Source organism: Phoxinus phoxinus (genome assembly GCF_949152265.1).
Source record: "Phoxinus phoxinus genome assembly, chromosome: 12".
Classification (NCBI taxonomy): domain Eukaryota; kingdom Metazoa; phylum Chordata; class Actinopteri; order Cypriniformes; family Leuciscidae; genus Phoxinus; species Phoxinus phoxinus.
The window spans coordinates 26,859,608-26,879,615 of NC_136887.1; the positions used below are offsets into that span (position 1 = coordinate 26,859,608).

General features: G+C 38.4%; 4 protein-coding genes across 6 annotated transcripts; 2 read left to right on the forward strand and 2 right to left on the reverse strand.

Annotated features, from left to right (window-relative positions):
• Positions 1-634: 634 nt before the first annotated feature.
• Positions 635-3,146, reverse strand: crybb1l1 (crystallin, beta B1, like 1). The gene is made up of 6 exons (XM_079631271.1): positions 3,086-3,146; positions 2,620-2,717; positions 2,406-2,524; positions 2,182-2,314; positions 1,947-2,089; positions 635-1,324 (listed from the first exon to the last, which is right to left on the reverse strand). Exons 2-6 carry the CDS (start codon positions 2,710-2,712, stop codon positions 1,153-1,155), a joined length of 660 nt encoding a protein of 219 aa, XP_079487397.1. The 5' UTR covers positions 2,713-2,717; positions 3,086-3,146; the 3' UTR covers positions 635-1,152.
• A 1,218-nt stretch (positions 3,147-4,364) lies between these two features.
• On the forward strand, positions 4,365-6,678 carry cryba1l1 (crystallin, beta A1, like 1). Its single transcript, XM_079630714.1, has 6 exons — positions 4,365-4,436; positions 4,766-4,848; positions 5,004-5,122; positions 5,212-5,353; positions 6,167-6,309; positions 6,396-6,678. Exons 2-6 carry the CDS (start codon positions 4,774-4,776, stop codon positions 6,541-6,543), a joined length of 627 nt encoding a protein of 208 aa, XP_079486840.1. The 5' UTR covers positions 4,365-4,436; positions 4,766-4,773; the 3' UTR covers positions 6,544-6,678.
• Positions 6,679-7,190: 512 nt separating this feature from the next.
• LOC307008113 (uncharacterized protein) lies at positions 7,191-13,812 on the reverse strand. Of its 3 annotated transcripts, none has more exons than XM_079630712.1 (5): positions 13,632-13,812; positions 13,224-13,311; positions 12,598-13,130; positions 8,922-10,401; positions 7,191-8,081 (listed from the first exon to the last, which is right to left on the reverse strand). In XM_079630712.1, the coding sequence occupies exons 2-5, from the start codon at positions 13,309-13,311 to the stop codon at positions 7,699-7,701; spliced, it is 2,484 nt and encodes an 827-aa protein (XP_079486838.1). In that variant the 5' UTR covers positions 13,632-13,812; the 3' UTR covers positions 7,191-7,698. The 3 variants fall into 3 exon arrangements, with proteins under 3 accessions (XP_079486838.1, XP_079486839.1, XP_079486837.1); XM_079630713.1 differs by having other exon boundaries at positions 7,246-8,081; positions 12,760-13,130; XM_079630711.1 differs by having other exon boundaries at positions 7,351-8,081; positions 11,971-13,130.
• A 451-nt stretch (positions 13,813-14,263) lies between these two features.
• Positions 14,264-19,751, forward strand: tmem33 (transmembrane protein 33). The gene is made up of 8 exons (XM_079630715.1): positions 14,264-14,454; positions 15,137-15,216; positions 15,321-15,415; positions 16,466-16,653; positions 16,762-16,829; positions 16,923-17,056; positions 18,012-18,095; positions 18,249-19,751. Exons 2-8 carry the CDS (start codon positions 15,163-15,165, stop codon positions 18,376-18,378), a joined length of 753 nt encoding a protein of 250 aa, XP_079486841.1. The 5' UTR covers positions 14,264-14,454; positions 15,137-15,162; the 3' UTR covers positions 18,379-19,751.
• Positions 19,752-20,008: the final 257 nt, after the last annotated feature.

Below are 20,008 nucleotides of genomic sequence, written 5' to 3' on the forward strand. Positions count from 1 at the left end.
TCCAGAGGTATAGCCTACGTTTATTTGTTGCAAAAACGCTATTTGAAAACATTGTTCAAAATTAGTTTTCTCTGTGTCCTTAAATTCATTGGCTTATGCCGATTCTGATGATATGTAATTTTTACTTTCCATAAGTTTATTGTATCTATCTATTATTATGTTATTGTAATGAAAATGGTTAGCATGCTTACCAATTGCCATTCTTTCTAATGTGGCTCTTCAGCTATCAGGTTAACCGTAATCTACATTAGCATTAAGTTATTTTAGTATGCTACTCTGGTTAACATCTTAAGTAATGCTTTTGTTTGCTCATTCTCACACCGAAAGCTCTCCTCAGCAGCCTCTTGCTTGTACATCAGTGAGTAGCTCAATGTGTTATGCCACAGGCCCTGGACGTTTTACATAGTGGGTTCTAATCCAGTGTGTTACATACCCATACCACAAGAGGTACTGTGGCCTGAAATTGTGCAAAAGTTTTTTTTTTATGTTCCAGACATTTCATTGAATTATCTCAACCTGAATACAAAATACACCAGTTTTACTTCATACTAGTGCAAATTTCATTCCGGGCCTCATGATTATTATTAACAGCAATTATATATGCATGGCATGAACATATTGACAAAGACGAAAGTTTCTTATCAAGCTTGTAGGTTTTTATTGAAAAGGTGACCAGGATTCTGTACAGCAAGCAAAGAGAGATTTCTAGGGCACAGGAGCTTCACTCTCCTCATCCCTTCATCTCTCCCTCTTCCTTTCCATGCTCCTGGGATAAGAGGGATGTGGGCAGGGGAAAGAACGGATGACAAAAAAAAAGTAAATAAATTATGGAAGGAAATAAAAGAACCCATGATGCAGGAGAAAAAGAGAGGAGAGGAACTAGGGAGGAAGAGGTTAGTGTGTTTATCGGTGCCTCCATCCTGCACAGAGACACTCAGAGGCCTGGGAGAATCACTGCCCCGCTGGGCTTTACCAGCTCGACAGACACAGACTGCAATGTGAGTCAGGGTGTCTGTCACCCCCGAAAACATCCGCCCCTCATAACGGCGGCACGGGGGAAGATGCAGCCTCTCAGACGTCTCTCCTCCTCTCCTTCCTCTTGCGCCCTTCTCCCTCTACTCCACCTCTCCTCTTCCTCTCCTGGACTGGCCCTCACTTGCTGGCCATGGTGTAGCAGCCGTGCGGGTGCCACTGCATGTCACGGATACGCCTCACAGACTGAAACTGAGGGCAACGGGCGCCGTACTCGTTAAAGTGTCTGTATTCGCCCTTCTCCAGCAGGTACTGGCTGCCACGGTATCCGGGGTACTGATAGCCCACCCAGCTGAGAGAAAAAAGAGACTGCAGGTCAGTTTGTGCACCCTTGATATTCAACTTAAACTCATTTATATATGTAAACCAGGGTTGTTATAGTTAACTAAAACCCTTTTTTTTTTTTACTTTAAATAAAATAAAGGTTAACCAAATTGAATCAAAGAATAAAAAAAACTGATTTCAGCTAGTTGCTAAAGTTTCTAATTTTCATTTAGTTTAACTTAAAACCGGAATAAAAAGGGATAAAAATATAGACATATTTAAAAAAAATAATACTTATACAAATTACAAAGACACTACAAAATTACTAAAACTTTAAATAAAATGAAAACAGAAAATATAAAAATGAAAAATGAAAACTAATAAAATCTAATTAAAAAAAACTAACAATAAAATTATCTACATGGTACTAAAATAACACTGATTTAAACGTCCTTAAAAATAACAAATTCAACTATTAACTCTTTAATATTGTAATTAAATCTAGTTGTGCAAGATTGTTATTCTTATCTAAACTTTTTTTCCCCCTGGTTTTTGACAGCCACATTCGTCAATATTACCAAGCATTTGGGAAGTGCACAGAGGTTTGTCCAAGTGAAACCTCAGGGGTCACAGGTATACTTTGCACTTACGTTCCACAGCTGACCATGATGCTGCCAACTCTGTCTGTGAATCCGTAGGAGAACAGGCTGGGAACGTCATCATCCATGATCTCCATCTTGCGGCCCTTGTACTGACCAACCTCATACAGGCAGATCTTGTGCTTCTCAGGGTCCTGCAGGATCAAGAAAGTGATCAATGCAATTCGAATGCATTCAAATAATGGGCCTGAAGGTGTTAGAGCATTGTGTGTGTGCGTTTACACACCATTCTGACGGGTCTGAAGGAAAGCAGGTAGTCGTTCTTCTGACAGTTGCTCCAAGAATCCCAACGAGGATACTCGCCCTTCTCCAGGATGTACATCTCACCGCAGAAGTTCATCTGCTCGAAGCCCACAAAACTGCAGAGGGCACATGAAGAGGTGAGTGAGATCGGTTATTCTTCCTAAAACGTGTCTTTTATATAGATGCAGACTTTACGGTGATGCTTACGGTCCACACTCCACACGTAGTGAGCGAACTCTGTCCATGCCCATATCACAAACGTTCATGCACTCGGCGTTAATCTCAATCATGCGTCCCTGGAAGTTCTCCTGGTCGAACACGTGCATCTAATGGAGAGAGAGAAACCTGTTAGTGTAATGTTAATTCGACATCTAAGTGTAGGAGATGTGCACATGAGTATGTTTATTTGAACGATTTTTACCCTGTAGGACATCATGCCCATCTCGGACTTCTTGCTCTGGGCTGCCTTGCCGTCGGTCTGGGAGGCAGTCTTTTTTTCTCCACTGGAAGACATGATGCCTGGGGTAAAATTAAGAATAGAGAATTAATAAAAAGAAAATGTACTGTAATATAGCCCAGAATTGAGAAGATGAGACCAAAGAATAAAGAAATGGGAGGGGGAACCACTAGTTTCCATAACATTTTATCATATCTATGCTGGAAGAGAGGGATAAAGTTTTTTAGGAGATGAAAAAGTCAAACACACATGTTTGAAATGGATGTAGGGGATCTTTGGGGCAAATATTATTAAAGTAGTAGTGACAAAGGGGATGTGCGGGGTGGTGGTGTTCATTATGGTGATGCAAATCAAAACCAACCCTCTTATACTCTCCAAGCTGTTAGGTTAAAGTTTTATGTGCATGTGAGTGGATATTCTGCTGTCTTACCTGTGTTCAGTGAGTGTGTGTCCGTACCCAGGGTTCACTCTGAGAGTGTTTGCGTTTGGCCGTGCCCACAGCTTTTATACGCTGGCGCTGAGTCCGTGAGGATTACACTGACACAATGAAACTTGCCGTGTTCAGCAGACTCACAGAAAAGAAGCCCCACATCATCAGCACAGAGTGAGAAAGAGAGTTTATGTGTGTAAGAGACAGAGAGAATGAAACAGTCAGAAAAATGTCAAACACCAAACCAATCACTACACAATATTGGACTTTCAGGACTAAAACATAAGTAATATGGGGGCAAAGGTTTATTTATAAGGACTGAAATTGACGTTTTGCTATTTTACTCATGATTTAACAGTGTTTTACACAGTTTTTCATTTCAAATACATATTCAGCATTGGGGGACCAAAATAAAATGTAAATAAAATAAAATAAAACGAAATTGGAAAAAAATTAAAATAAAATTAAATAGGATTGCAAATAAATTGAAAAATACTTTATTGTCATTGAAAATAAATTTGTCTTGGACTTGTAGTGCTACACACACACAACATATGGTTCCTCTCCTACAAATAATTATAAATAAATAAAAATACATAATAATAACAACAATCTGAAATAAATAAATAAATAAATAAATGGCAACGATATAAATGTATAAAACATTGTGTCACAGAAAACATTCAACAATTAACCATTAATCTAATATGAATATTGGGTGGACATGCCCACTTTAATGGCCATTATGGATTATATTGATAAAGTAAAATCACTTTCCTACTGATCATTTAAAATGTGTAACTTTCATGATATAAATTATATAAATGTATTTATATTGATCCAACCATATATTTATATATTGATCCAAATCGTTTTTTAACCATAGCCTACATTGTAACTTATACATTTGGTCCCCCATATCTTGAGTACTTGCATGAAAATCAGCTTCAACTTTCCTCACTGCACCCACAGCAGCTCAGATACATCGTTTCAAATTCACACACAGTTGGAGCAAGTTCACTCAGATAATCCCAGCATTTTGGTCTCATTGTGAACAGGAGTGCTGACCTGCACGAACACACTGGGGCCAAACCCTTTGTGTCCCCTGCTTTCACCCACAACGCACTGCACTTGTCAGTGAATGGGCTCACAACACCCATGTGGCACTTCTATAGTATGTGCTGAGCTGTCAGAAGGTAGTCCACGCGCACGGCGCGCACAATGACGGGAGCGCGCATAGGTGTGCGCGCACGCGGCGGTCGGTATAAAACTGAAGCGCCAGGTTCTCTCAAAGCTCCACGCGAATCAGGCGTTAAGGCGCGTGCCACTCTGTAGCTCAGTGACTAAAACGGTAAGAGTCCAAATTACATCTCACCGATCTCCTGGCACAATTATAAACTTATTATGGTCTACTTTACAAACATCTTCTCAGTATGGCCACATTATGCGAATGGTTTTGATTGAAATCTAACTCATTTATTTACATTTTATTATTAATAAAATACCTAATTAATCTATAACATCGATTATTGGGTGTTTTAAGTAACTCTATGTAATAATGATAAAGAACAGTTTACTACTAACTACTTAAATTTATTCGAGTTAATTTCACAATTTATATCTAATTATTTAAATTGATATTTAATGTTTTTCTGTTTTTTCCCCCCTGTTTGTTTTCAGATATAAATATGTATAGGTTCAATCGATCCGCCATGATGCAGCCCATGATCAGCTCTGGCATGGGAATGGCTCCTTTCTTCAAGGTAAACTGTCATTAAACACACATGCATTCAATATATTAACAATTAATTATCAATTAATAGTGATGCATCTGGATCATATATATGCATCTTTTGCATATATATTATAGGAAAACAAAATTTTCACAAACTTTAAATTTGTGCTTCCGCTATCCTAGGTGACTGTGTTTGAGCAGGAACACTTCCAGGGAAAATGTCAGGAATTCACCTCAGAATGCTGCAACATTCAGGAGTGTGGTTTCGACAACATCCGTTCTATTCGTGTGGAGAGTGGCGCGTGAGTCGTAGTGTTGGTCAAATAAATGTGTGCCTACGGGACCTTTCAGCCAATGTGCACATGTATGACTGGACGTTCTTTTTCCATAGCTGGGTGGGTTATGAGCACCATGACTTCCAGGGACAGCAGTTTATCCTGGAGAGAGGAGAGTATCCTCACTGGGATGCCTACAGTGGAAACCTTTCCTACCATGTGGAGAGACTCATGTCCTTTAGACCCATCTACTGCGCTGTGAGTTATTTATTTCCTTTCTTGTACTAGAAATCTTAATAGTACACAGTATTTTTGTGCAGGCCGATATTTAATTTAAAGTTTAATGTCCATATCAGATAAAGTGAGTAGCCTTCGACTGGTCATGCGATCTCAACATATCATCCCCAATGAGGCGAGCTGCCCCATGTAAAAACAAAAAATCAAGAATTAAAAAGTCAAGTCAAATTATATAGTATAGTACTTTTCAAAGTACACATTGCTTCAAAGCAGCTTTACAGAAAATTATGATGTTAATGTTTATACTATCTTAATATTTTCAAGCCCTATAGTCACATTTAGCAGATTAGAGTCGAGCGATAATATAGTTTACATTTTGTAACGAATCAAACATTTGACATTTGTAATATAGTATATGTACCATTTTGCAACAACATAAACAATCACAAAGCCATTATTTGCAATATAAACTGCTTTATGTGAGTGTACAGTATGTAAAATTGGATGTACTATATATCCAACCTTAATTATATATTGCTGGTTGATAATATAGTTTACATTCTGTGACAATATAAGAATAATTTTACGCGAGAGTACTGTATGTATCAAGGTAAAGTTGGATATACATTTAGGTTTTATTAGACTACTGATATGACTGTCTTTGTCTCATGTAATGTACACCATATTTATCCAAACTATTCACTATTCTAGAACTATTTCTTAATTTTTAAATAAGGTAAAAAAATGCCTGCATCTTTATATATTTGAATGTGATATATAATCACTTGAATATGTGGATATATTGGGTCAAACGCTCTCTCGCTCTCCCCACAGTCTCACCAAAGCAGTCGCATGATGATCTTCGAGAGGGAAAATTTCTTGGGCCGCAATGTGGAGCTGTGTGATGACTACCCCTCTCTGCAGGCCATGGGATGGTGTCGCCCTGAAGTGGGCTCCATGCATGTGCAGTGTGGCGCGTGAGTCTCTTCTTTAGATTTTCTCTGTATTCATTTCCTTTCAGCACAGAAATACCTTACCCTCATTTCTCCATCTATGTGTGCAGTTTCGTGTGTTACGAGTTCCCAGGATACAAGGGAAGGCAGTACATCATGGAGTGTGAGAGGCACAGCGGAGACTATCAGCACTGGAGAAACTGGGGTTCCCACAGCCAGACCCCTCAGATCCAGTCCATCCGCAGAATCCAGCACTAAGAGTTCAGCCTCACCAGGGGACACTACACCAATCACCCTGCCGCCCGACAAACACGCTTTACACAAACACACACTCGCACTGTATTTCCTAACGAGTGTCTTTTTATTGCTAGGAACACACACATCCACACCGCACACATACCATCGTGTCTTACATGAGGGTGCCAATCAGTTACTGACAAATACTAATGTCAGGTGCTAAACAACACCTTCCCGAGCTGCTCAACACAACCAATGCAAACCAAGCTAAGTGAGGCCATATCCCTGGATGGGGACTGGCTGAGAGCAGCTCAGGTGTAATGTGTAGACAAAAACATCACGAATAAATGCTTAATAAATAAACCTGTGTTCACTTTAGTGACTCAGTTCTGTGCAGTTATTGTGTGAGAAGATGTTACATTAAGTATATTAATTTCTTTATAACAAATGCAAAATCCAGTTCCTTACACAACATTAAGTTTTCAAATAAACACTAATAGTATAGATATCCGGAAAGGTGCTATTTGTAAAGTTTAGGGAATATATTAGACATTCAATTTATAATAAATCACTGCTGATGCTTCGTTTTAAAGCAAATGTGATGAGTTTCTCATATATATCTCCTATCAAAATCTTTGCACTTTTTGTGTGGTTATTGGACAGTCGTTAATAATGGATAAGTTGTGAAACAGTGTTGATTCATAACACATGTAAACTATTTTTAAAAGCTTTTTGCCTGGTGTCCTAGACAAATCAAACTGTCAAGTACATGAATTTATTATTTCACTATACATGATTTAGTATTATCGAACATGTAGATTTGTATTTGAACACAAGAACAACTAAGGTCAGATCCATGTCTTTTTATTCTGAAAATGGGAAACGACAAGAAAACTCTGGACATTAATAGCAGTCTCATTATTTATAACGCATGGTTGTCCCACAAATAAACAACTTTAACATTTAGAACTTAAAACTATAAAACATTTCTGATGCCTGAAACTGAAGCCACCAAAGTCAAAATAGCAAATACTGCCAACTGTCACATTTGTGTAAACTCTGTATTGAATTATATACAGGGAAAAGGTACCATGTACTACAAATATGCATCGATGGACATTTATTTAGTACTCTAAAGCTAAACGGTATTAAACAGTAACGGAAATTTGTCCATGTTTAATTGGATCCTAAATTTATCACATCAATCTCGTAGTCTTCGTCATCGTCCTCCTCCTCCTCCTCCTCTGTGCTGAGCACAATGTCCACAGTGACCGGCGGCACAGAGAAGGATTCGGACAAAGAACTAGAGACCTCCACGACATCAACATCCTCATCCTCCTCTAAACTGTCTGTGGTCCCCTGTGTATTTCGGAGTTTCTCAAGAGGCACGGTGGGGTCCATTGCAAGTGAGACAAAAGGCACGTCTGACATGTTTTTAAACATGACGCCTTCTGTGCTGCATCTTTGAAAAGGAGAATCATTGGGAGAGTCAGCAGTCTCAAGTCTTGCTTTGTTGTAGCGGTTCTCCATCAGTTTCTCTCCCTTTGACATTCTGCAATCTGTGAATAAACAATTACCAGAGAAAAGTACTAATAAAAAACTGATCATTATTTTCATGTTATTGGTAATTACCAATAAATATGGAAGCTTGTTTCTGCCACGGAATAAAACAATTAAAAAGATAATTGATCATTTTTTCTCTCACAATTGCGAGTTTGCATCTCACAATTCTATAAAGTCCATATTAAAAAAGGTTTTATGGCTCGCTTTCGCAGACATGGCTTAGGTTAAACTAGGATTAGGTCTTAGGCTTTTGTTAAATAAGGGAATTTAAAGTAGCTTTTATAAACATGACTTCGATAAAGAAACATTACTGGTGTGCATCTTGAGAAAATAAATCTTAAGATCATTGTTCTTTCAGTTAAAACAGCTCAAACATGCATGTTAGTCTGGACTAGGCTTAAGCCTTGTCTGGGAAATCAGGGTTATATCTCACAACTCTGACTTTATAACACACAATTGCGAGTCTATATCTATCAATCATGAGGAAAAAAAGGTCACAATTGTGAGATGTAAACTTGCAATTGCGAGAAAAAAAAGTCTCGCAATTGTGAGATGACAAGTCATAATTACCAATTAATCAAAATTAAAAAAAATTTTTATTTTTATTTAGCGGCGGAAAGAAGCTTTCGTAAATAAAACAATATACAGTAAAAATCATTTTGAGATTTGCTAAATATTGTATTTAATTAAACAGATTAATTTTAAGTGAGCACTGGATAGATACAAAGGTAATATAAATGTAAAATAGGGGAAATGAGCACGACCAATTACACATCCAATATCGGCCAAATCATAACAAAAATCTCTAAGATCGACAAACTGTTGTGAGCTCTTACCTTTAGGCAGAGTCTTCTGAATGCATATGGCCATCTGACTGCCAACCTCCTCCACTCTCCCTTTTGTTTCCTCATCTTTTTGGTTTATTCTGCTATTATTGTGCTCTTCGACCATAATTCTACCATCCATCTCTGTGTTGTTAGTCATTTGTACCTCAGCTCCATGTACTTGCGTGTTTTTCAGCCTCCTCTTTCTTTTCGGTTTCATCACAGTCCGCATTCTGTGATCTTCTCCCTTTTGCTCTTCCTCTCTGTTCTGCTGATTTTCCAAGATCTTTTTCATTAATTCAAAAGCAGACAGAGCTGGACGGGACCCAGTGGTTTTACTCTTTGTGACTGGCCGTTTGGGTTGTAAAGTCCCTGTACTGCACCGCACCTTTAACGTTCTTCCTTCTCGAAGAGTTTTGGTCGCGTCTCTTTTAGCATGATCCACTTGTTTCTTTTTTATAAGACTGGTCACCTTACGATCATGCAACTCTGAGGATTTTGACCCATCTAAAGTCTTCTGTAAAGACTTTTGAAACGTTGGTTTTGTGGTACACTTCACATTGCGAGCACTGGCTGTGTTTATGACTCTCCTCAATGCGCTCGCAACACTGCAGCTTGAGTCAACTGTGCTGCTGCTGCTGTCTTTTTGCTCACCACGCAGCTTTCTATTTTGCCTCTTCTTCTCCCTCGGTAGAGAAGCTTCCACCTTTGGCTTCTCTAGTCGTTCTTTTTTCCTTTCTCTCTTCGGTTTTGCGGGGAGCTCGTTTCTCCTAGGCAGTTCTTCAATAATTTCCAGCTTCCTCTTCCTACTCTGGCTTCTGGTCATCCTGCCATTTTCAGGCTTCTCTTCACCTTGCTGTGCTAGGGATTTCTCCATGGTCACATCTGACACCTGCCAATAACCTGATGGTTTCCTCGGTTTATGAACAAATGAGACTTGTGGTCTGTTCTTGGAAAATGAGGCATTTGCCCCATGTGTTGTTGTGTTCATAGAAGTGGCATGTGCATTTGATGTGTTTGTATGTCCACAGGTCTGGCTACCATCTGTTACGTTGGGCACCATCCCATCTCGAACATCTGAATCGCTTACACCAACGTGTTGCTCAAACGTTCTCAGAAAACTATCTAGTATGTCAGTCAGCTCACCCTCAGACTGTGGTTGGACTATACCAAGATCTGTGAGCTTAACCGTAGACTGTGCTCTTGGAAGATCCACGTTGGAATCTACATTGACAGTATTTGTAATTCCGTGCTGATTGCTGGGCATGAAAGGGAGCTGTGCAATGACGTCATCTATCAGCCAGTCCATTGGCTGAGTCAGGCCGGTCTGATTGGCGGCTGGGAGAGGTGAGGTGTGCATCAGGGATGGAGTTGGAGGGTTCATGGTTTTCTGCTTAGGTGCTGATGTTCCACGGACATTTCGGGAAACATTTTCTTGGGGCAAGGGACGTATGCGGGGGCGACCTCTTCGTCTTTTGGGTGGAGCGGCATCCTACAGAAAAAGTGACAACTGTTTTATTTCAGAGAATATTTGAGTGACTGCTTTGTTGCATTTGTATTTACAATTTGAAGGGGTCATATCATGCATTTTGTAATAATTTTAAATGAATAAAATTTGTGATAGATTTTTAAATCAAAAGTTTGGTGTTGGAAAGATTTTTTCAAATGTTTCTTAAAGCTACACTGTGTAGGAATTACTCCCATCTAGCGGTGAAGTTGTATATGACTACCAACTGAATATTACTTTCTAGCCCCTCCCATTCCGAGGGCATTTTAACCAAGGGGGTAATCCATCTGCCGGAAACCGAAGCTTCCCCGGGGGCCGCCATTGGCTATCAAGCCATCACCTGCTGTTAGCATTCCATTGACTCCCATTCATTTTGGCGTCACTTTGACAGACTCCATTTGTCCATTATTTATTTCTAAAGAAACACGACAATGTATAAAAAGGCTGTATTTGAAAAACGCTGTGTCCAGTTTTTATACTGTCTATGGTTTTAACTCTTACGGTGGCCGTATTATTTCAAATCTGCCGGCAGTCGCGAGTAATCTCCCCCGCGCATTTGTCACGGTGCCACTGAGTGTAAAAACGCGAAAGGCGAAGCTTGAATTTCCCGGTATGTCCCTCTTTGGCTAATGTATTTTCAAGATGGAGGCGCAACATGGCTTCCGCCATTCGAGCAGCTCACCCGTATGTATTATAAATGGCAGATTCTACGCTTACGAGAATACTTGATTAGTTGGTAGAAGTAATTATACATTAATGAGCACATATAATTTTGAAAGAACAAACTGTTTTTTGCTAAGAATCAACTTAAAAAAGTACACAGTGTAGCTTTTAAGAAGTATCTTATGCGCTTATGAAGTCTCCAAGGCTGCATTTATTTGATCACAAATCAATGAAATAATATTACAATTTAAAATAACTTTATTTTATTTTATTGGAATATATTTTTATTTTAAAATGTAGTTTATTCTGCATTCTGAATTTTCAGCATCATTACTCCAGTCTTCAATGTCCCATGATCCTTTAGAAATCATTCTAATAAGCTGATAATATGCTGAGATTCTAATTCAATTCTTATTATTATCAATGTTGAAACCAGTTGGGCTGCTTAATTATATATATATATATATAATTAATCAATCATATTTTTACAGGATTCTTTGACGAAAGTAGACGGTAGTCTATATATATCTTTTATATATATATATTTTTTTTTTGACATACAAGCATCATGTGTCATTAGATTCATTTATTGGACATTGGAACAAGACGTTTTAGTCTCAATGAATAGTCTTATCGGATCTGGGATGATGCTTTGAACACTCCAAGTTACAGTATGTGTCCATGTATTAATTAAGCAGATGCTCTTTTACAAAGTAACACTTTTTAAGCACCTTTTCCACAAAAGATCAAGGGAATTTTGATCGATCATGATATTAATCATTTAAATCATTTATTCAAACTTTAAAGTGAATAAAAATCAAGGATTTTGTTATGTTTTAGTCATACCTCCTTATTATACCTTCTTTTTTGAAGATGTCGTGAGACACCTACCTGACACACTGGTTCTACCAATCTGCCTCTGCTCCCTGTCTTTCTCTGTCTGGGTCTGGCCCTTGATGAAGACTCGCCTTTCTCTCCTTCCTCTTTCATCACTCCTCTGCCTTGTCGTCTCCTCCTCTCTTGATTTTTGAACATTTGTCTCAAATCTAGCCTCCTGCCAACCCTACCCCCACCTTGGCCCACCCAGGCTTCCCTTGCCACCCTTCCGAACCTATTCATAGTTTGCTCTTTTTTACAAATTTTCAATACTTCTCCCTTCAGAGCGAATCCTTCGTTTAACCCCGCCCTTCGCCCCCTTCTTGGCCTTCCCTCAGTTTTAATGTTCCCTCTCGTACCTCTCTGACTCTGCTCCCTTTGCCCTACACCCTGCGGGATGTTAGTGTCAATGAAGTAGTTGATAAAACCTGGGATATTGTTCTCAAACTGTGCAAATGCTTCTAAAACACACTCCTCGCCCTCTAACATGCTCCCCAATGTTACTCTGTCCTGATTAGCCAATTGCTCAGCATATGTACTATGAGAAGGGTGAGGGTGAGTTGGCAGTGGGGTTGGAGGCTGCTGGTATGAAGCTGCAGGGGGACATACGTAGACCTGGGGCAAACCGGCAGGTCCACTCACTGTGGGATACATAGGAGTTTCAGGGACCACATCCATGACATGAAAGGATGGGATGTTCTCTTGATTACTCTGGCCATTTTTAAGCGTTGCTAGGGTGATATCAGAGCCATCGGTATACGTGCAGAGGCCCTGATCACTCCTCCATGACGACGGACCAATTACCGTTTCAATTGTTTCTTTAGGGTTTTGATATTCAGAGGGGAGTGTCGGAACAGACTCGGTCTGGCACTCTCTCTCCGCCACCTCTTTCAGCGACTCCGTCTGTGTGTTTTGCTCAGTTGCCAACCTCTTTGCTTCTCGTTGAGGTATGTCGATGCCTAGTTTGCAGGCTGCTAAAAGGACTTCCTCTTTGTCCTCCTTGAACTGACCGGAGTACAGCAGACTGACCAGACTGAGCAACGTGCAGGCCTCCACAGCTTGGACTTCAATCAGTCGTCTCTGTCCATTTTGGGGCGATGGCATGGCTGACAGAGTCCCACAGAGCTTTGGGCTGAAGGCAGACAACACACAGCTGTGCACTGGCACTGAAACACCTGGACAGGGGTGGAGAGAGTACAGTAAACATAATGGAAGATGGAAAAGGATCGACTAATGAGCAGAGGATGGACTTCTGTGAGATACCTAACCTTGAGTCTGCAGCACAGTATCACAGAACTCTGCCCTGCTCTGCTGTTTTTGCAGCTCTTTCACGAGAAGCGCCTCGAACGTCAACATCTGTGACAAACGCAGGCATACACAGACAGACACACATGCAGATCATTATAAATATGCAATGGCGTTTTCCGTACATCTTTGCTGGAGTACAGACACATGTATATATGGTGGGAACCGTGCACGCTGATCACATGGGATGTCGCGAGGCATGCAAAAAGTTGTTAACATGATTTACTTTTCAAGCACTCCAATGGAAATTATAAATAGATACTAATTGAATTGTGTTTAATCGATGTTTGCATCGTTCCATGCTACATATAGACACTAACCCAGTCGTCAACAGTCAAAACAGTCTCAGCGAATAAAAACTATTTACTGACCTTCTGCCGTTATGACATGAGAAACAGAACCTGCAATATCAGAACCTGTCTTTTATCCAAAATTGTCTCTCCTGTGTGTGTCGAGGTCACTGGACTTTAAGAAACGTCGCGCGTGCATCACTACAAACTCGTGGAGCTCTACAGGCTTGCGCACACCGCCGCGCTGAACTGACTCAAGCATTTCCACTGGCTCTGATTTTCTGAGGATGTAGCTTTCCAACGAATTTTTTTTTCTTCAAACAATTTTATTATTTTTGTATTATTATTATAGATGTACAAGTGATGGCCGCAGAAATTAAGCACATTTTATGCGTCCGCGTGAGATTGATTTTTTTTTTTTTTTTTTACATTTTCCGAATAAAATGTTAATGGAGATCGTGCAAAACTGGACATGATGCTAATGTCTTCTGAGGGGTTTTAGCGTGTTTCTGGGGGTGGTTTAGAGGTAGTTATTTATAGTTGTTTATGTTATTTGTGGTCACAAACATACATTTTTATTACCATTATTATTATGTAAAATATTTGTTATTTATATATTATATTATTATGGAGTATATGTGAAATATTTTAGGCAGATATTTGAAATTAAAAAGCAAACAACACAAAACTGACAGCTGTTGATTGACAACGGTGGTGCGCCAATAAAATTGAGCAAATTTTATGGTCCGAAATATCGCGAGATTTCGGCAATCTGCAGAGGTCGCGAGGTCGCCTCAGCTGACCAACCTCTCGTGCATTATTCCAGAGTGAAGCGCGTGCGCCCCGAGCGGTGAAATAAAGCCGATTTTCATCACAAAAACTGATAATTACCGATATATCACAGGTATAAATATTTATCTTTATCTATCTTCTATCTATTTTCGGCAGTATTAATACGTGCACAAGTTGGTGGTATTTCAGGGCTGTCATTGGTTGTAGTCGGGCGGTGTGAAGTGTTAGCTTGTCGGCTACATTGTTAGCTCCTCAGGGTAATGAAGAGTGTTCTAGATTTTTCCAACATATTTCAACTGAAATGAATAGGCTGCTTTATAATTACCTAATGGACCACACTTTTAATTTAAGTATTCATAAAACTGACAAGTGCACAGTATTATTCACAAATCTGTAATTTGTTTGTTGTCATGATGACTAGTCAGCAGTTACATTGACAAGTGTAGTTCTGGTTTGGGTCGATATGTTAGTATTTCTTATTGCTTTGTGGTAGCCCTCGGTGATAAACAAGACAAACATTATTTTCTCCCCAATCATTTGTTGTAAGAAAGCTTAATTAATAAACATCGAGCTTGTTAGAGCTAATGTGCTTGTGTCTTTGCCCACCCCCACACACCTGACAACCACACAAAGAGTAACTGCTTAAAAACTGTTTCAGTGTTTAGAAAGATTAACTAAAGTCATTTAGTCTCTTCATTCATCACACATTCATTCAAGAGTTAATAAGAAACCTGGGTGCATGATTGTGTAAACTATTGCATGCAATGCAAGCTTATAATGTTATTTCTCTCAAGAAATCGAGCCTTCTAATATTTGAAAGATGGCAGACACCGAGCAAAGGAGTCCACCTCCTCCCCCTCAGGCTGGACCTGTGGTAAGTACTACTTTTTTATGTATATATTTTATTAATATTTCCGTGTCTTTTTAATTGCTTCATTTGAGAATGTTATGATTTATTATCATATCAATGTGTTACAGCAATTCCTCTTGAGTAATAAGCTGGAAACGGCTATGTGGCTGTCACGGCTGTTCACTGTCTACTGTTCCATCATGTTCATTCTGCCTCTGCTTGGGTGAGTCATGTTCTTTTGCAAGGCATTTTCACAAGCTTCTTAACTGTCACCCCCCTGTTTGAGCATAGATGTGAATATGCACTATCCAAACTTAAATGGTTTAAATTCATGAATGGTTTGGAATACAGACCTAAAGTTGGTTACATTTGCTGTAAAGCCAATGTACTGTTCTAAACATTTTTTATTTTGTACAAAATATATATTTTACAGATAATTTTTAATCTAAAAATGCTCTAATATCAAAGCCGTACGTCTAACCAAATTGTGTTCCAAATTTAAAGTTGATATCTCAAAAATTGAAGTCCCTATGAGATTTTTATGCACTGTAGCCACTGGGTGACACCCACACATTCTATTGAATTTTTTCTGATGCGGCGTTCTCCTGTCACAAATGAATAGCCTACATTTTGTCACAATATCACTTCTATCACAAAACAATCACCAAATATGGACCTTGAGTCTCAGACCTTTCTGACGATATGTGTTTTGTCAAGATTAGAAAAGATTTGATTATAAAAAGTGCAGTAAATTTTGTAATATGAAACATGACACTGCCCACTAAGGGGAGGAGCCTGCTAATTTTAATTTAAACGGTTAGTTAGTTTACATGGTAAACGGAAATTGGTCGTTCCATTGCTGTCTATGGAGGGGTCAGAAAGCTCTCGGATTTCATCAAAAATATCTTCATTTGTTTTCCGAAAATGAACAAAGGTTTTACGGCTTTGGAACGACATGAGGGCGAGTAATTAATGACAGAATTTTCATTTTGGGGTGAACTAACCCTTTAAGTACATGGAAACACAATGTTCGATTTCAAAATGGTTTTCACAGGATAAATACAGAGAGTGTAAGCTTTGAATACCTAGTTTATGATGATTAATAAAATATGTGAAAGGGAAAAAAAAACAGGTAAGGGATTACACAAATTATACATAGTGGATCACATTATTATGATGAGGACTATTTAGGGTGGTAAGGACACATCCACGCTCATACATTTAAAAAGAAGTGAAAGATTGGAAGAAGAATAATTGCTTTTGCTCTGTCCAGGCCCCAAGCAGCTGCTAACTTCTATCAGAGGGCATTGCTGGCAAATGCCTTGACCAGCGCTCTGCGTCTGCACCAGAGACTTCCTCACTTTCAGCTAAGCAGAGCCTTCCTGGCTCAGGCCTTACAGGAGGACAGCTGCCACTATCTCCTCTACTCCCTCATCCTAGTCAACTCCTACCCCATCACAAGTATCCTTTCTTGAAGATATGTTGAAGAATATATATTTTAAAGGAAAATATCTGGTGTTCTTTGTTATGGCATCATTTTGTCTCTATGCAGCCTTGACTTGTTGTCAGTGAGCATATTTCCTGTGTTCCTCTTCTCACTTCTCCACGCCACCACCTATACTAAAAAAGTCCTTGATGTAAGTCTCTGCCCTTCTCATTTGCGTAGCTGAGATGTGTTTTTGTTGGAATTCCAGCCTGATTTTTTGTGTGTGTCTGTCATCTGTCCTCAGACCATGGGCCCAAACAGCCTTATGTTTGTGAGGAACTTTCTGAACAAGCTCACAGCCAATCAGCAGAACATCCTAAAGTTTATTGCGTGCAATGAGATCTTCTTGATGCCAGCCACAGTCTTCATGCTCTTCAGGTAAGGATTATTAACCCTGTAAAGCCTGACATGAAATAATAGTCAGAAGAAAAAAAAAGATGTGAAGAAATTAAGCCATTTCTTGAACCTTTAAACAATTTTTTTTACTTAGTTTTTTGTTGAGTATCACAGTTGATACATCAGGCCTTTATGACTCGGATAGTATTATATACTGAAAATATGAAGCTCATACTAGAGGTGGGGGGAAAAAACACAATAAGAAGTTTTATTCTAATGCCCAAACTGAGCAAAAAATATGTAATCTGGTGCATTTAAATGGCCCTAAAAATAAGATGAAATTCTGATAGCTTGTACTGTAAATTAATAAGATATAAAAGTGTTTTTCAGACTACTTGCATGAAATGCATGTGTCTTAGTAAGATATATACATTTTATGATCAAAGCTCTGTAGTTACTATAGTGGGGGCAAGACATGTAATGCAAAACAATGATGTTGATGTACAATTAAATGTTCCTCAAAAGCCTAAGGATCATATTTGATGCTCACTTTTTAATGTTTTTTCTAAAAAACATTATGTATGGATAATCAAATAAACCTAAGTTGCTTCAGTCCTGCAAGTGTTCATCTTGAAGTATTACCAACAATATATGAGATATTCTTATGTTTACTTTCTAAAAACCAGTAGATTTCACAGCAAAAAGAAAACCTCAACACATTTTTTGAATTATACTAAAAAGACTTTTCCTGCTAAAAAAAGTAGTAAAAACTATCAATCAGATGACAGAAGGCATGTAGTAGATTGTGTACAAGTTTTTAAGCAAAATTTTGAACATGTTGAAAATGTAGAGGCCTAAGAAAGGTATGTATCAAATATAATACAGTGGGCTTTATAGGGTAAAAAAAAAAGTTGTTTGGTACCGGTAAAAAGCTTGATTAAAGCCAAACTGTGTTTCTTGTAATAAGATGGAATGAATTTTGGTTTGTGGTTCACAGTGGCCAGGGCAGTTTGCTTCAGCCCTTCATTTACTATCGGTTTCTCACGCTGCGCTATACATCAAGACGCAACCCATACTGCCGGTAAGAATGTAAACACTGACTAGTGTTATTTGTACACATACACACTTTACCCAAAATAAGGGGAAATGTATATTGTTCTCATTTCTGTAGAAAATGAAAAAAAAAAAACATGAGCCCTCTATCAGTGTTTGATTTTTGTTTGTGTCCTGTCAGGACTCTGTTCACCGAGCTGAGGATCTTACTGGAGCATTTTGTGATGAAGCCCATTTGCCCTGCCTTCTTCAGGAGGATGTGCCTCAACAGCATTGCCTTCATTAGCCGCCTTGCTCCCACTGGCGTCTAACTGCTCGCTCTGAACATTCACACATTACTACAGTTCACAGATTGGGACAGTTTCAAGATTGACTTACAAGCAAGATGGCCAAGTCTGATCACTCAGAGATGGATGTCCTCCTCTGCACTGAGGCATTTGCTGTTTGGAGAGACTCTATCAATCTGACTGCTTCCAAAAAAAACACAAATCAGCCAGAAGATGTGTCTCTGTGCACAGTTGTCTGTTAAGGGGGTACAAGTTTTTTTTTTTTTTCATTAGAGCTTTTATATTGAAATTGATTTGTGGGGGGTAGAGAGTATCCCTTGAGATATCAAGTCTTAAATGCTAGGTTAAATAGATATAGCCCTTAATAACTTGTCTTTCTAATGAGATCCTGCGACTCTTGGAACTCAAATTTCAGCTGTCGTTATACTTGTCTATTCTTCAGTTTGATTCCATTTTTATATGTTCTTGCTAAGAATTTTTTTATTTTATTATTGTACTGGATTACCTTGAAAATCTTAATGTACCTTGCCCCCAAGCATTTCCCAATATTTGACCATGATCTAAATGCCATTTGAGTTCATGAAGTTTTAAATGATACTTCAGGATGCCTTCTTCATATGAACAGATGACTAAGGTGTAAATATCCTGTGATTCTCATCTATCACATAGAGAGCCCTATACATAACTGTTCTTTGCCTTCAATGCTATTTATTGTCAGGGCAAGTTTTTTTTTTTGCATTTTAGAATTTGTCAATTATTTGCTTGTTCAAGGCATGTTGTCTCTGTATTTATTGCCACTGTTTATAACTATGGTCTGTGTAGATGAATAAAATCTATGATCTAATAATAAATTGTAACTAACATTTGGTGATGGTTTAATTTCAGAGTTTAAAACCGTTAAACAGTTATTGAACATGATAACGTAAGTAATGGCATGCCTGAATTATTTAAATATCAATTATCATTTAAAATACTAAGACTAGTATAAAAATTATTGGATGGTGCCAAGGATATCTGTCAGTGACAGTTTCTGTTGTATATAAAACATGTTATGGTTATGATAGTACTGGCCACTATATTATATTGAGCTCTATTTTAATGTTAAGATTTAATGTAGTTCATTAGTGGGATTACAATGCTTGAAAGGTTTTTAGGGGAAGATATTTCCTCTGAGATAAAGGATTAAGTGCCCATTAAGCAGGTCTATAGAATTTGCACATGCAGAATTTTTTTTAAATGAGTTTTGGTTTGGGATGCTGAGCTGTTATATTCCATGATAAATATATATACAGTCCATGATGTAACAGTTGAGCTATGTTCAATTATTGTAACATGCTTTCAAGGACTAAATTTGTGGAATTTTGCTGTTAATGTATAAAAAAAAATGTCTTGTGGTCATGCTAGAGACTATCATATTCATTTCCACCAAAACCTTTTTTTATATAACACTTTATAACAAGGTCTTATTATAAGCTTAATTGCTATAATAGCATTGCACTCTTTAAGCTTAATGTTAATTTCAACATTTACTAATACTAAGTTTGTATCTTCATATTTAATAGAACTGAACATCAACCAACAATGAAGAATTGTTTTTTTACCTAATGTTAATAAAAACAGCAACATTCATTGCTGATTGTTAACATTAAGGCCT

Excerpts from the sequence above, each read along its gene's own strand:
- LOC307008113 (XM_079630711.1), bottom strand. The coding sequence starts at position 13,311 with ATGTTGACGTTCGAGGCGCTTCTCGTGAAAGAGCTGCAAAAACAGCAG. Across the intron at positions 13,131-13,223 it reads TACTGTGCTGCAGACTCAAG|GTGTTTCAGTGCCAGTGCAC; the intron begins GTTAGGTATCTC and ends ACCCCTGTCCAG. Across the intron at positions 8,082-8,921 it reads TCAGAAGACTCTGCCTAAAG|ATTGCAGAATGTCAAAGGGA; the intron begins GTAAGAGCTCAC and ends GTTTATTCACAG.
- cryba1l1 (XM_079630714.1), top strand. The coding sequence starts at position 4,774 with ATGTATAGGTTCAATCGATCCGCCATGATGCAGCCCATGATCAGCTCT. Across the intron at positions 5,123-5,211 it reads ATTCGTGTGGAGAGTGGCGC|CTGGGTGGGTTATGAGCACC; the intron begins GTGAGTCGTAGT and ends CTTTTTCCATAG. Across the intron at positions 5,354-6,166 it reads TTAGACCCATCTACTGCGCT|TCTCACCAAAGCAGTCGCAT; the intron begins GTGAGTTATTTA and ends CTCTCCCCACAG.
- crybb1l1 (XM_079631271.1), bottom strand. The coding sequence starts at position 2,712 with ATGTCTTCCAGTGGAGAAAAAAAGACTGCCTCCCAGACCGACGGCAAG. Across the intron at positions 2,090-2,181 it reads CCTTCAGACCCGTCAGAATG|GACCCTGAGAAGCACAAGAT; the intron begins GTGTGTAAACGC and ends TTGATCCTGCAG. Across the intron at positions 1,325-1,946 it reads ATCATGGTCAGCTGTGGAAC|CTGGGTGGGCTATCAGTACC; the intron begins GTAAGTGCAAAG and ends TTTTTCTCTCAG.
- tmem33 (XM_079630715.1), top strand. The coding sequence starts at position 15,163 with ATGGCAGACACCGAGCAAAGGAGTCCACCTCCTCCCCCTCAGGCTGGA. Across the intron at positions 16,830-16,922 it reads ATACTAAAAAAGTCCTTGAT|ACCATGGGCCCAAACAGCCT; the intron begins GTAAGTCTCTGC and ends ATCTGTCCTCAG. Across the intron at positions 17,057-18,011 it reads ACAGTCTTCATGCTCTTCAG|TGGCCAGGGCAGTTTGCTTC; the intron begins GTAAGGATTATT and ends TGTGGTTCACAG.